The 12,231-nt window shown below is 41.9% G+C and overlaps 1 protein-coding gene across 1 annotated transcript in view; it reads right to left on the bottom strand.

Annotated features, from left to right (window-relative positions):
* casc3 (casc3 exon junction complex subunit) overlaps positions 1-12,170 on the bottom strand; it is a 38,606-nt gene extending 26,436 nt beyond the window's left edge. The window contains exons 1-4 of the mRNA XM_063019080.1: positions 11,985-12,170; positions 6,396-6,420; positions 6,236-6,288; positions 4,160-4,396 (exon numbers count right to left, since the gene is read on the bottom strand). Of these exons, the coding sequence (XP_062875150.1) occupies positions 4,160-4,396; positions 6,236-6,288; positions 6,396-6,420; positions 11,985-12,170 (501 nt within the window). The remainder of the gene's footprint in view (positions 1-4,159; positions 4,397-6,235; positions 6,289-6,395; positions 6,421-11,984) is intronic.
* Positions 12,171-12,231: the final 61 nt, after the last annotated feature.

Genomic DNA, 12,231 nt, shown 5'->3' with positions numbered 1-12,231 from the left:
TTCTTACTATAGATGCATGAGTACCGATACTGGTGTCGGGTATTGGCCCGATACCGCGCTTATTAACTCGTACTCGCAAACGAGGCTCCGATACTAAACATCCGATACCGTGTGCCTAGTGCACGTTGCTGTGTTATGCCTGGTTCACACTACACGATCTTTGCCCTGATTTTCGCTCGGCGGCTGGTCGGCGCTAGATTTGCCGGCTCGGGAGCAACTCGGCGTTCGCTCGGCGATCAAAACTCGGCTCTCGATCGCTAAGTGTGAACTATCCAACAACTCGATCCGACCGGCTCGCCGAGCGCTCGTCTAGCACGTCAGATATCTGATCTCAGATGTGCGACTGGGAATGAGTGACATGTCGAACAGCCAATGAGAACGCAGGATACGGTGTGAGGGGAAACGCAGGAGAGGAGTGTAAACAGGTGGGACAGAGGGATAATACAGTTTATATCAGAATACACCGACACACACGTTTTACAGTATTTCTGACCTGATCGTTCTCTACAACACATAACACCAAAACACCAACATTGCAAAAATATTTATTAACCTCCAACTCACTACAGAACAATCCATGCTGCTCGTGTTGCCAAATCCACTCAGATTCATTTATTTTTCCTCCTTGATTTCATCACGTCAGCGCACAAACACTTTGATCACTCGCTACTTGTTGACGTGCATTTTTGGACGTGGTATCATTAAACTTCTCGTCACGTCTCACGTGTGTTTTTGTTTAAAAAAAAACGATATTCTAAATAGGTATCGGTATCGGCAAGTACAAAAATACATGTACTTGTACTCGGTTGGGAAAAAATGGTATCGATGCATCCCTAATTCTTACAGGTTTACATTCAACCATTAAGGTATACTGTGCTGTGTATTTAGAGTCTAGGGCTGAAACGATTCCTCGAGAAACTCGAGTAAATCGATTACTAAAAATCATCGATTCAAATTTTTCGCATCGAGGCATCGTTTAATCCACACAACTATATACAGCTCACGGTGTTTCGCACGGACGACTTTAACTTTCGCACAACGTGTTTACGCTGTGAGCAGGTGACGTGAAGAAGCCGAGGGCTGCTTCCGAAATCTCATACTCAAACAGCACTTAACAGGACTTAATCCGGGTACTTCTTGCGTACAGTTTAATGAATACTACGTATTTGGACACGCTCGCCGCTCCTGCGTACTGTTCAGTGTGAACGTAGCGATTTAGGACGCAGCCGAGATTTGATAGCGCGGACTGAAAAATATAGAAAGTAGCGAACAGAGGGGACCGGACAGAGAAAACCACAGAAAGTTTGAGATCATTTTAAGCTAAAAAAACCTGTTGATACACTGACTTTTCTCCATTGTAACCACCACACGCTTTTTTGAAGACTTAGGCAAACACACACGTACACGCACACAAACACCAGATCTACCTCATCTAAGAGATACAATCCCAATACAAAACGATTGGCCGGTTGCTCAGTTGGGGGGCGGGACAAAGAACCGGATGTGGGTCTCTCTCTGTCAGAATGCGATCGCGACCTCTGCCGGCTGATTAGAGGCGCCTGCACAGAGATAAGGAAGAGTGCCCTCAGGGTGTGTGTCTCCGCATGCAACGCTAGGTGGCGCCACACTCATCAATGTGTGGGTGGCAAAAATGCATCCGGCTGCTGCCCATGTTTCGGAGGGGATATGGGTTAGCTTCGATCTCCTCGGTCAGGGCAGGGTTCAGCACAGACAGAGAGGAAGCACGATGCAAATTGCAGAGTTGGATGGGGAGAAAAAGGGGAAAAAATGTATGGTTTGTTTTAAGAGACGCGTCTTATTTAATCTTATATGTATTTATTTTTGCTCTTTATTAAAGCAAAAGTATTTCTTATCCGATTACTCGATTAATCGCTGGAATAATCGATAGAATACTCGATTACAAAAATAATAATAATAGTTGCAGCCCTATTAGAGTCTGATATGCAGTGCTCAGTATGCGATTTCTAACCTAGGTATAACTTAACTACTGCACCAACAGAAGCAATTACAAAAAAATGCTATTTAAAGTAATTAATTTTACTATGATCAGACCAGAGCGGTAGAGAGAACAGTGTGGCGACACTCCCATAGGGAACCGTTGTAACGGGGGCGGGACATATTTTTGCGCAGCTTCCGGGTTGTGGAGCTCTGAATAGTTCCAAACATCCCATAGAGCCCCATTCATTTCCACTACTTAGCAAGCATTTTCAGCTCTATTTTGCTTTGTTTAAAAAAAAATAATGAATTTGATTTCATTAATATACTTAATACTGTTATTGTTTAGCATTTGCTCAGCACTAAATGTTACATGTTTATCTTAATTAATAGGTATAACTGTATTTAGCTTAGCTTAGTTAAGCTAAATTAATGACACGAGTGTTTTCACCTAAATGAGTTGATTAATCAAGAGTCTTGTTACAGAAATGATCATAAAACATTAGAGCCATAATAAATCATGCTACTTTTACTTTCATACTTAAGTACATTTAAAGGTAAATACTTTAGTACTTTTACTCAAGTGGAGGTAAAGAGTATTTTTACTTTTACTTCTACTTTTACTGGAGTCATATTTTACCTTGGATATCTCTACTTTAACTCAACTACATGGTTTGTGTACCTTGTCCACCACTTACATTAGACAAAATGAACTTGTGCATATTCATAATGAATTCATTCATGTATTACATGTAGGAATCAATTATTAATCACTCATGAAATAAGACATGATTGAATGCTATTTCATGTACCTGCAGTGCAGGTAAACATTATGAATCCAGCCACATGGCTTAGTGTTTAGCCAAAATGATTATTACTATTATTATGAATCCTCAGGAAAGTGAAGGGAGATTAGTTTATGCAAAAAACAAAACAAAAAACTGTCTAATCTCTGTACTGTATATTGTCTCTACTCGCATTATGTAATGTATGCTAATATAATGTACTGTGTGTTAACAAGAACGACCTATTAACAAGTCATTATAAACATCAATCTTCCACTTCATATACCAAATTTACATAAAAGCAGATGCAGTAAATGTAAAGGCAGTTGAAAATACCCAGAAATTGTACAAAAGTTTATTATTTAGTGTTTAATATTTCATTCACTGCTGCCTGTCCCATATGAGAACATGACAGCGCCGGGTTTGTTTGGAACTACTGGAGGGTTACATGAACCACGCGACCGCGTGGCGGCGAGATCAAGGAGTGTCGCAACTCTCTCTATCTACGGCTCTGGATCAGACCAGCAGCAATTTTTTCCTCTTGTCGTCCGAATCGCTCAGTGCTCTGTGTTCACACCGGAAGCGTCATTATTGCCCATTGCCGTTTGGTTGCCGTGGTTTAACTGAAACTATGCGATAAAAGTTAAGCAATAAAAATGCAAATGCATTGGCAGTGCAGCGTACTTTACTGGCTAGTTTAGACAATGCATGTAAAAAAAAAAAACGCTTCCCACAGAGCGTTCCCGCCGAAAATATAAATCCTGGAGGAAAATCTCTGGTCTATAAATGTCATTGCTGTGTAGTCCATCACTGTCTGTGCAGTCAACATGACCAGAAAACTGTGCTTGTTCTTTTCAATGGCTGCTTTCTATGTGCTGAAGTTTTACGTCACGACGATGTTTTCCCTCCATCTCTAGTAGGAAACCAAAAACGGAGCGTACCGATTTAAGGTGGCAGAGGTAAAGCATGTACCGCTCAGCTAAATGCCCAATTCCTACTGGTAGGCGCCACATACATTTGCTTCTAATTTGCATAAAGTTAAACTTTGTTCAATTTTTTTGTCACTGACTCCACCCACTGACTCCCACGCTAATGTTCGTTGGAGCCTATCCCAGCTTTTCAATGGGCGCAAGGCACACAGCAACACCCTGGACGGGGCGCCAGTCGCAGGGCAGACACACACACACACACACGCGCGCATTCACCTATAGGGCAATTCAGTGTCTCCAATTAACCTGACTGTGGGAGGAAACCGGAGCTCCCGGAGAAAGCCCACGCAGACACAGGGAGAACATGCAAACTCCGCACAGAAAGGACCCAGGACTTAAGTTATCACAATTATATTGTAAATTGCAAATGTGTGTTAATCTGATCATTACAACTTCCCCAGTACAAAAATACCAAGTCTGGTTCCATACCTGGCCATCTCCACTCTGCCGCTCTCCTGCTAGGTTGCCTTTCTGCTCTGCCTTCACATCTATTATTGCTCTTTCGTCCTCCTCCTCCACCTCCTCAACCTCCACCTCCACCTCCTCATTCTCCTCTCCTATTTCTTTTGCAGGACCATCTGCTGCTGCTTTTTGCTCTGCTGCTGGGCGTGCAGAATCTTCATCAGCGAAGTGTTCGGGCACCTCGACCTCATCATCCTCTCCTCCCTAAAAAAAATAAAAAAGCAGACAAAAGATTGATTGGGATTGGTCATAAGCTGACGCAGCGTGTTTCTGTTAAATCAGTATCACAAGCTCTGAGCTAAACTACCAGGAAAGCTGAGCCATCGAGTTCCTGATGGTTTAATCATGTTGTAACCCAGCTTTAGGTTATACAGACTAGCTCAGCAATATTACTTAGTAGGTGAATAGCTGTGACATGATGCCCAATGCCCAAACTCTTTTATTTCTATTTCTATTTGGGCCTGAGACTGGCAGTGAGAGTGCACTGACAAGTGCACCGCCCAATGGCTAGGCTGGTTTATCCTATACATCATGTCCTTGCAGATGCCTGACTGGCCAGATCCCTGCCTCTCATTAGTAGTGGGTTAGCACACTATCACTGCACCAAATTCTTAGATGCCCAATGCTGCCTACTGAGCTGCCTTATTTCAAAGCAATAATCTGAGTGAATAACAAGGGAGCATCCGATGCTTCCTTAGCGGTGAAGGCAATCCCAGCATTTAGTGTGGCACGACTTTTCTTTGCATCGTGCTTCCTCTCTGTCTATGCCGAACCCTGCCCTGACCGAGGAGATCGAAGCTAACCCACATCCCCTCCGAAACACTGGCAGCAGCCGGATGCATCTTTGCCACCCACACATCGATGAGTGTGGCGCCACCTAGCGTTGCATGCGGAGAGACACACACCCTGAGGGCACCCTTCCTCATCTCTGTGCAGGCGCCTCCAATCAGCCGGCAGAGGTCGCAATCGCATTCTGACAGACACACACATCCGGTTCTTTGTCCCACCCCCCCAACTGAGCAATCGTTGCTCATGCAGCCACTCGGCCTCGAACCGGTAAGGATTCGATACGATGTACTCAGAATCCAGCTCTGGTTGCAGTGTGTGTTTTTACCGCTGTGCCACCTGAGCGGCTTGTGTGGCACAACTTTTCTAACAAAAAATGATACGTAATAATAACATATATGAGTTCTTTTAAATGTAAATACTGGCCGCTCAGGTGGCGCAGCGGTAAAGTACGCTAGCTCACCAGAGTTGGGTTTCTAGATGCATCGTATCGAAACTCAGCTCTGCCTTTCCGACTGGGTTGGGCGGCAGTATGAACAACGTTTGGCTGTTGTTCAGTGTTAGGGGTAGAGTCGGAGCATAGGTCCTCATAACTGGTACAACTGCGGCCCCTGCTGGTTGACTGACGGCGCCTGCACAGGGCTGAGGAATAACATTGAGGGGGGTGTGACCCTCCGTGCGCAGTGTCTCTCGGTGTATGAACTCGGCTCGTGCAGGTGAAAAATGCAGGCTGTACTGACTGCGTGCCGGAGGGGGCGCAAATCAGTTGAGTGGCGTCCTCAGTCGGCGGCAAAAGGGTCGAATCAGTATAGAGGACACAATCAGGGTAATTAGACATGACTAGAATAGGGATAAAAAATTGGGGGGAAAAAGTGGGGAAAAAATAAATAATAAAAAAAAAAAAAGTAAATACTGTGTTTGCTTAGTAAGCGAAAGCCACGCTGACGTAATCACTGTCCAAGTAGTGTGAATAACATGCCTCGTTCGATGTCTTATTAGTATCCTCTCCACTTAGGCAGCTGCCTAGATAGGCAGTAGGCAGCTCACTAGGTTTTCAAACCTAATGTGTCAGAGAGAGAATGCAAACGTGCTGCTGGTTTTAGCATTGTGATTTAAAAGGTTTTTTGCTGATAACCCCCTTTAATGATATTTTAATTCATTAAGCATGTACCGGGGCGTAAGCCCGTGCAATGCCAGGATACTTCGCGGTGACGGATTTTTCACGAGCCACGAGTCTGTGTTGCCATGGCGACTCACCTCCGAATGCGAGCCGTTCTCCGGCTCGGCGCTGTCATAATCAGAGAGTACGGCTGCGGTACAAAAAAAAGGAATCGAGAGTGAGTCGTGTAGATTCACCAACACCTGACGTAAATCACATACATCATAAAAGTCATGACAAAGATGGAAAACGACTCACCTTCACCTACACCATCTTCACTCTCCTGGAAAAGAATAGTAACAGGTTACACCCAGATTGTCAATCCATCAGAAAACATAGGAAACAGACTTATGACTAGAAGTATTGAACAATCTGTTCTACTGTGATAATACAGGCGTAAATGAAATGGGCGTTGACTGACAACAGACCTCACAAGCATAGATTAATTAATGTCTTTGCGTATAACAGGGGTGTCAAACTCATTTTCACCGAGGGCCACATCAGCATTATTGTGGCCCTCAAAGGGCCGATTGTAACGTATCCTGCTGTGATTGCAGTCTGTTGTTTTTCTTGGAGGCTAAATTCTGCATTTATATTGTCCTACTTTACCACAGACACGGCCTCATAACACAAGAGACGCACCGTTTTATCTTCCTGAAGCACAAACTTGTTTTCATTTTCATTAAATTTCCTCCTTCTGCTTAATTTTCTTACTTATCTTCTTGTACATTTTGGGATTATGTGTAAATATTTCTTAACATTATCTACTGGCGGGATGTGTCACTTTGCAGGTCACAAAATCAGCCTGCATTTTGAGAGATGCAGTTAATGTAGGCTTTTACAGTGTATTTTAAGACAATCATTCTGCCCTCACTAAGTTTATCCCCCTTTGCTCGCCAGCTGTGTGATACACTGTGTGCACCAGAATGAAGTAAAAATACAAACAATAAAAACAATAAATAACTTAATACAGTAAAAGCACACAGCTGTAGTCAAGTGTTACATCTGGTGCAATATGAGATTTAACTAGAGATGGGACGATCGATCGGCTACGAATTGGTATCGGCCGATTTTTAATCAAAATATGCTATCGGCGATCGGCGATATTTCCTAAAAGTAGCCGATCCGATCGTGTGATATATAAAGACCATGTTAAGTTAACAGCCCAGTGGATTGATCCAGACTTTGAGCTACGAAGCACCAACCATCACATCACCATTCATCAACAATCGTACAGAAACCATCGTGAAAGCTCTTACGATGTAATTTTGCTGATTGTAATATTTACTTTAAAAAGATAAATTCAACCCGGTCACATCTGAGTCGATTCTATCAGCACGTTATATAAACTCCTGGTTCACTTTGGTAAATCGTGAGCGGTTCTTAATTGTGATGTAGATGAGAACAGAAACGTTACAGAGCCAATCCGAGGCAAAAGTTTATTCATTACCAAATTCGTTAGTTCAGGATCATCTGCTGAACTTTTAGAAAACTTTTAGCTCCTTAGACGGAACGAGTCTGACTCGGTTACAGATCTGTGGTAATAGCAGTTTAATTAAGCTTTTTAATGTAAGAGAGTCACACAAAATGTTCTGTAGTAGCTGGTGTTTATTTAAAACCACGACATTAATTAATAACAGTAAACACGGAGAGATAACTGAGAAGAGAAACTTACGCTTCACATAAAAACGAATCAACTCATGAATCAATGAATCACTTATAGCGATACTGTGAACAAAGTAGGGCTGCAACTATCGATTATTTTTGCAATCGAGTATTCTATCGATTATTCCAGCGATTAATCGAGTAATCGGATAAGAAATACTTTTGCTTTAACAAAGAGCAAAAACAAATACATATTAGATTAAATAAGACATGTTTCTTAAACCAAACTGTACATTTGTATTCCTTGCATACAGGACAGTTTAACATTTTTTAAATGCAAAAATAAATCAATCAAAAATAAATCAATTTACTTTTAAAATGTAAACAGGCAACCTAAAACATCAGGTCATCGAGTCATAAATAATAATAATAAACAAAAATACATGAACATAAGCCTGTAATTTGTGCAACTTTCAAAACTCAAAGTTTCAGCTACAACTCACGCAGAACATAAAGCTTTAATATTTTGTTGGGAGGTTTTGTGGTGTTTGTAGGGGGATAAAAATCTGTCAGGATTGTGTCTCTAGATGAGGTAGATCTGGTGTGTGTGTGTGTGTGTGTGTGTGTGTGTGTGTGTGTGTGTATGTGTGTGTTTGCCTAAATCTTCATAAAAGCCTGTGGTGGTTGAAACGAAGTAAAGTCAGTAAACATGAGTAAAGTAAACACGACGCTCTGATGGTGTGGATGTTCTACTGAGTTTTAGTTTTATCAGTCTCCTCCTGTTCGCTATTTTCTCTCTATATTTTGCAGTCCGCGCTATCAAATCTCGGCTGCGTCCTAAACCGATACGTTCAGTTCGCAGGAGCGGCGAACGTGTCCAAATACGTAGTGTTCATTAAACTGTCCGCAAAAAGAACCCGGATTAAGTCCTGTTAAGTTCTGTTTATGTTTAAGATATTTGGGACGCAGCCCTCAGATTCTTCACGTCACCTGCACACAGCGTTAAACACGCTGCGCAAAAGTGAAAGTCGTCCGTGTAAAACACCGTGAGCTGTATATGGTTGTGCGGATGAAACGATTCCTCGATGCAAAAAATTTTAATCGATGATTTTTAGTAATCGATTTACTCGAGGAATCGTTTCAGCCCTAGAACAAAGCGTCTCCTCTAAAGGCACAAACACACACACACGCGCGCGCGCTGCTCCGGTTTATCTTTACTGTGAGGCTCTTTTTAAGTTTATTTACTGCTAATTCCCCCCCCCGATCAAAATCGGCTATCGGCCGATGTCCCTGAAAGGAGATCGGAATCGGTGCCAAAAACCCCGATCGGTCCATCTCTAGATTTAACCAAACGTAAAATAGCGCTAACGAGTTACAATTTTGTGTAAAGATACTAATTGCTATAGTAACGGTAACAATTGTATTTAATTACGGTAAATTTGTAACTAAAACGCTGTGATATACTCACTAAACATTTACAAACAACTGAGAATATAAACGCCACTACTTACAGACGATACTTTGGTATTATACTGCAAGATAATTATTTATATTTATTATTATTATTTACATTACTACCCGCGTTCTTTTGCCGTAAAAGTCACATGGCTTCTCAGCGAAGGTCAAAGTTAGTTGCCATGACTACGATGCCACCGGTTGCCGCTTAAAGGCGCAGGTGTCCCATTAAATTATAAGTACATCTCTGTAACGACTCGAACCATCACAACAATCGTACAGTCGTTTAAGCTCTCGCTTAACACCCCCGGCGTATAAGGTACTGGACTGGTAATCAAAAGGTCACTGGTTCAAACACCATCACTGGCAGGTTGCCATTGTTGGGCCCCTGAGCAAGGCTAAATGCCAAAAATGTATATGTAAATCTTTAATGTAGCATACTTTACTTTTTGGCCATTGGGGGTACAGTGTGGCATTTCAGACCATTACAGAATAATCAGGGTGTTCAGAAGTTTGTTTGTTTATTAGAATTTTAACGTCATGTTTTACACTTTGGTTACATTCATGACAGGAACGGTAGTTACTCATTACACAAGGTTCATCAGTTCACAAGGTTATATCGAACACAATTTAGTATCTCCAATTCACCTCACTTGCATGTCTTTCAACTGTGGGAGGAAACCGGAGCACCGGGGGGAAACCCAGACAGACACGGGGAGAACATGCACACAACCACTCCACACAGAAAGGACCCGGACCACCCCACCTGGGGATCGAACCCAGGACCTTCTTGCTGTGAGGCAACAGTGCTACCCACTTAGCCACTGTGCCGCCCTGCCCATGTGGTTATATCAGCTATTGTTGAGTGGTGGTTCTTGATGCAGTGCCGTCTGAGGGATCAAAGATCACGGGCGTTCAGATTAAGCTTGCACCCTTGGCCTTTACGCACTGAAATTCCTCCCGATTCCTTGAATGGTTTAATGATATTATGCACTGTAGAGGGAGAAATATGCAAATCCCTTCCAATCTTTCTTTGAGGTTCATTGTTTTTAAACATTCCAATCATTTTCTCACACATTTGTTGACAAACTGGAGATCCAGAATCATGAATCAGAATCATGAAGCATTGCACATCTCTGGACATTTAATGCCAAGACACTTTTGTAATTTGTCTATTATATTACATTTGCATACATATTTATTCCTACCAATAGTGTACTGCAATACTTACACCTTGAGCCTATTTAATTAATCATTTTTAACTGAGTCTTTTATTTATTTAATACTTTTTTGTATTGTACCTTGAGCTGTTGTAATAACTGACTTTCCCGCTAGGATTAATAAAGTGATCTATCTATCTATCTATCTATCTATCTATCTATCTATCTATCTATCTATCTATCTATCTCTGTCTATCTGTCTATCTATCTTTCTCTGTCTATCTATCTCCATCTGTCTATCTATCTCTGTCTATCTGTCTGTCTGTCTAGCTGTCTATCTATCTGTCTGTCTATCTGTCTATCTATCTCTGTCTGTCTGTCTATCTGTCTATCTATCTACTTTCTGTCTGTCTATCTATCTATATCTATCTATCATCTTTCTGTCTGTCTATCTATCTATCTGTCTGTCTCTTTCTGTCTGTCTCTTTCTATCTATCTATCTATCTATCTATCTATCTATCTGTGTCTATCAATATATCTGTATATCTGTGTATTTCTGTCTGTCTATCTATCTGCCTATCTATCTGCCTATCTATCTACCTATCTATCTACCTATCTGTGTCTGTCTATCTATCTATCATCTTTCTGTCTGTCTGTCTATCTATATCTATCTATCATCTTTCAGTCTATCTGTCTGTCTGTATCTTTCTGTCTATCTATCTATCTATCTATCTATCTATCTATCTATCTATCTATCTATCTATCTGCCTATCTGCCTATCTATCTGCCTATCTATCTACCTATCTATCTACCTATCTGTCTGTGTCTGTCTATCTATCTATCATCTTTCTGTCTGTCTGTCTATCTATATCTATCTACTTTCAGTCTATCTGTCTGTCTGTCTATCTTTCTGTCTATCTATCTATCTATCTATCTATCTATCTATCTATCTGTCTATCTATCTATCTGTCTATCTATCTATCTGTCTATCTATCTATCTATCTGTCTATCAATATATCTGTGTATTTCTATCTGTCTCTCTATCTGTCTGTATCTATCTATATATCTACCTATCTGTCGGTCTGTCTGTCTGTATCTTTCTGTCTATCTATATATATATCTGTCTCTCTATCTATCCGTCTCTGATCATCTTTACTCATCAAGGACTCAGCCTTTCCTGGATGCTGCTTTTGTATCAAACCATGATTACAATCACCTGTTCAGAATCGTTTTCTCACCTCATTACTAGCCCTAAATTTCCCCCGTCCCAACTGTTTTTGGAATGTGTTGCAGGACTGAAATGCAGGAATGGAGGTATATTAACAACCAGATAAAACATGAACTATGTTGGGTTTAAACGGTCATGTAAATGTATTGTATTTGCGTTTTCCTATACTGTCCCAACTTTTTCTGATTTGCGGTTGTACAAACCATGGTGAGTTAGCCTAACTGCTGAGGCGGGAGGATGGTGGAACCCGGGGTGTCTTTCTAAACCCTGAACATGTGTAATAACGTCGCGTTTTATCCCTAAATACGGGGTTTAGTGTAAATGCTGGATAAACGGTATATAAGAGCAGACTGAGGCTCAGTAAGCGCTACACTGATACACACACAGCTTCATACTCACACACTCAGACTCCGGGTCGCTTTTGGCGGTAGGGCGGATGGCCGGACTCTCCACGGGTTCAGGTGCTCTGGGCCGGTTCTTTCCGCCGGAGGAACCCGACCTGACGCTATCCGAGCCGGACACTGACTCGTCGTCGTCCTCGCTATCCTGAGAAGCGCGCCGTCTTCGTCTTCGCCGGTCCGCCATCTTAACGCACAAGGAAGTGAAACCGGAAGTGTGCAATGAAATGTGGGCGGTTAATTTGTCG

The sequence above is a fragment of the Trichomycterus rosablanca genome, chromosome 22 (genome assembly GCF_030014385.1).
Source record: "Trichomycterus rosablanca isolate fTriRos1 chromosome 22, fTriRos1.hap1, whole genome shotgun sequence".
NCBI classification, from domain to species: domain Eukaryota; kingdom Metazoa; phylum Chordata; class Actinopteri; order Siluriformes; family Trichomycteridae; genus Trichomycterus; species Trichomycterus rosablanca.
This window is presented reverse-complemented; position numbering and strand designations above follow the sequence as displayed.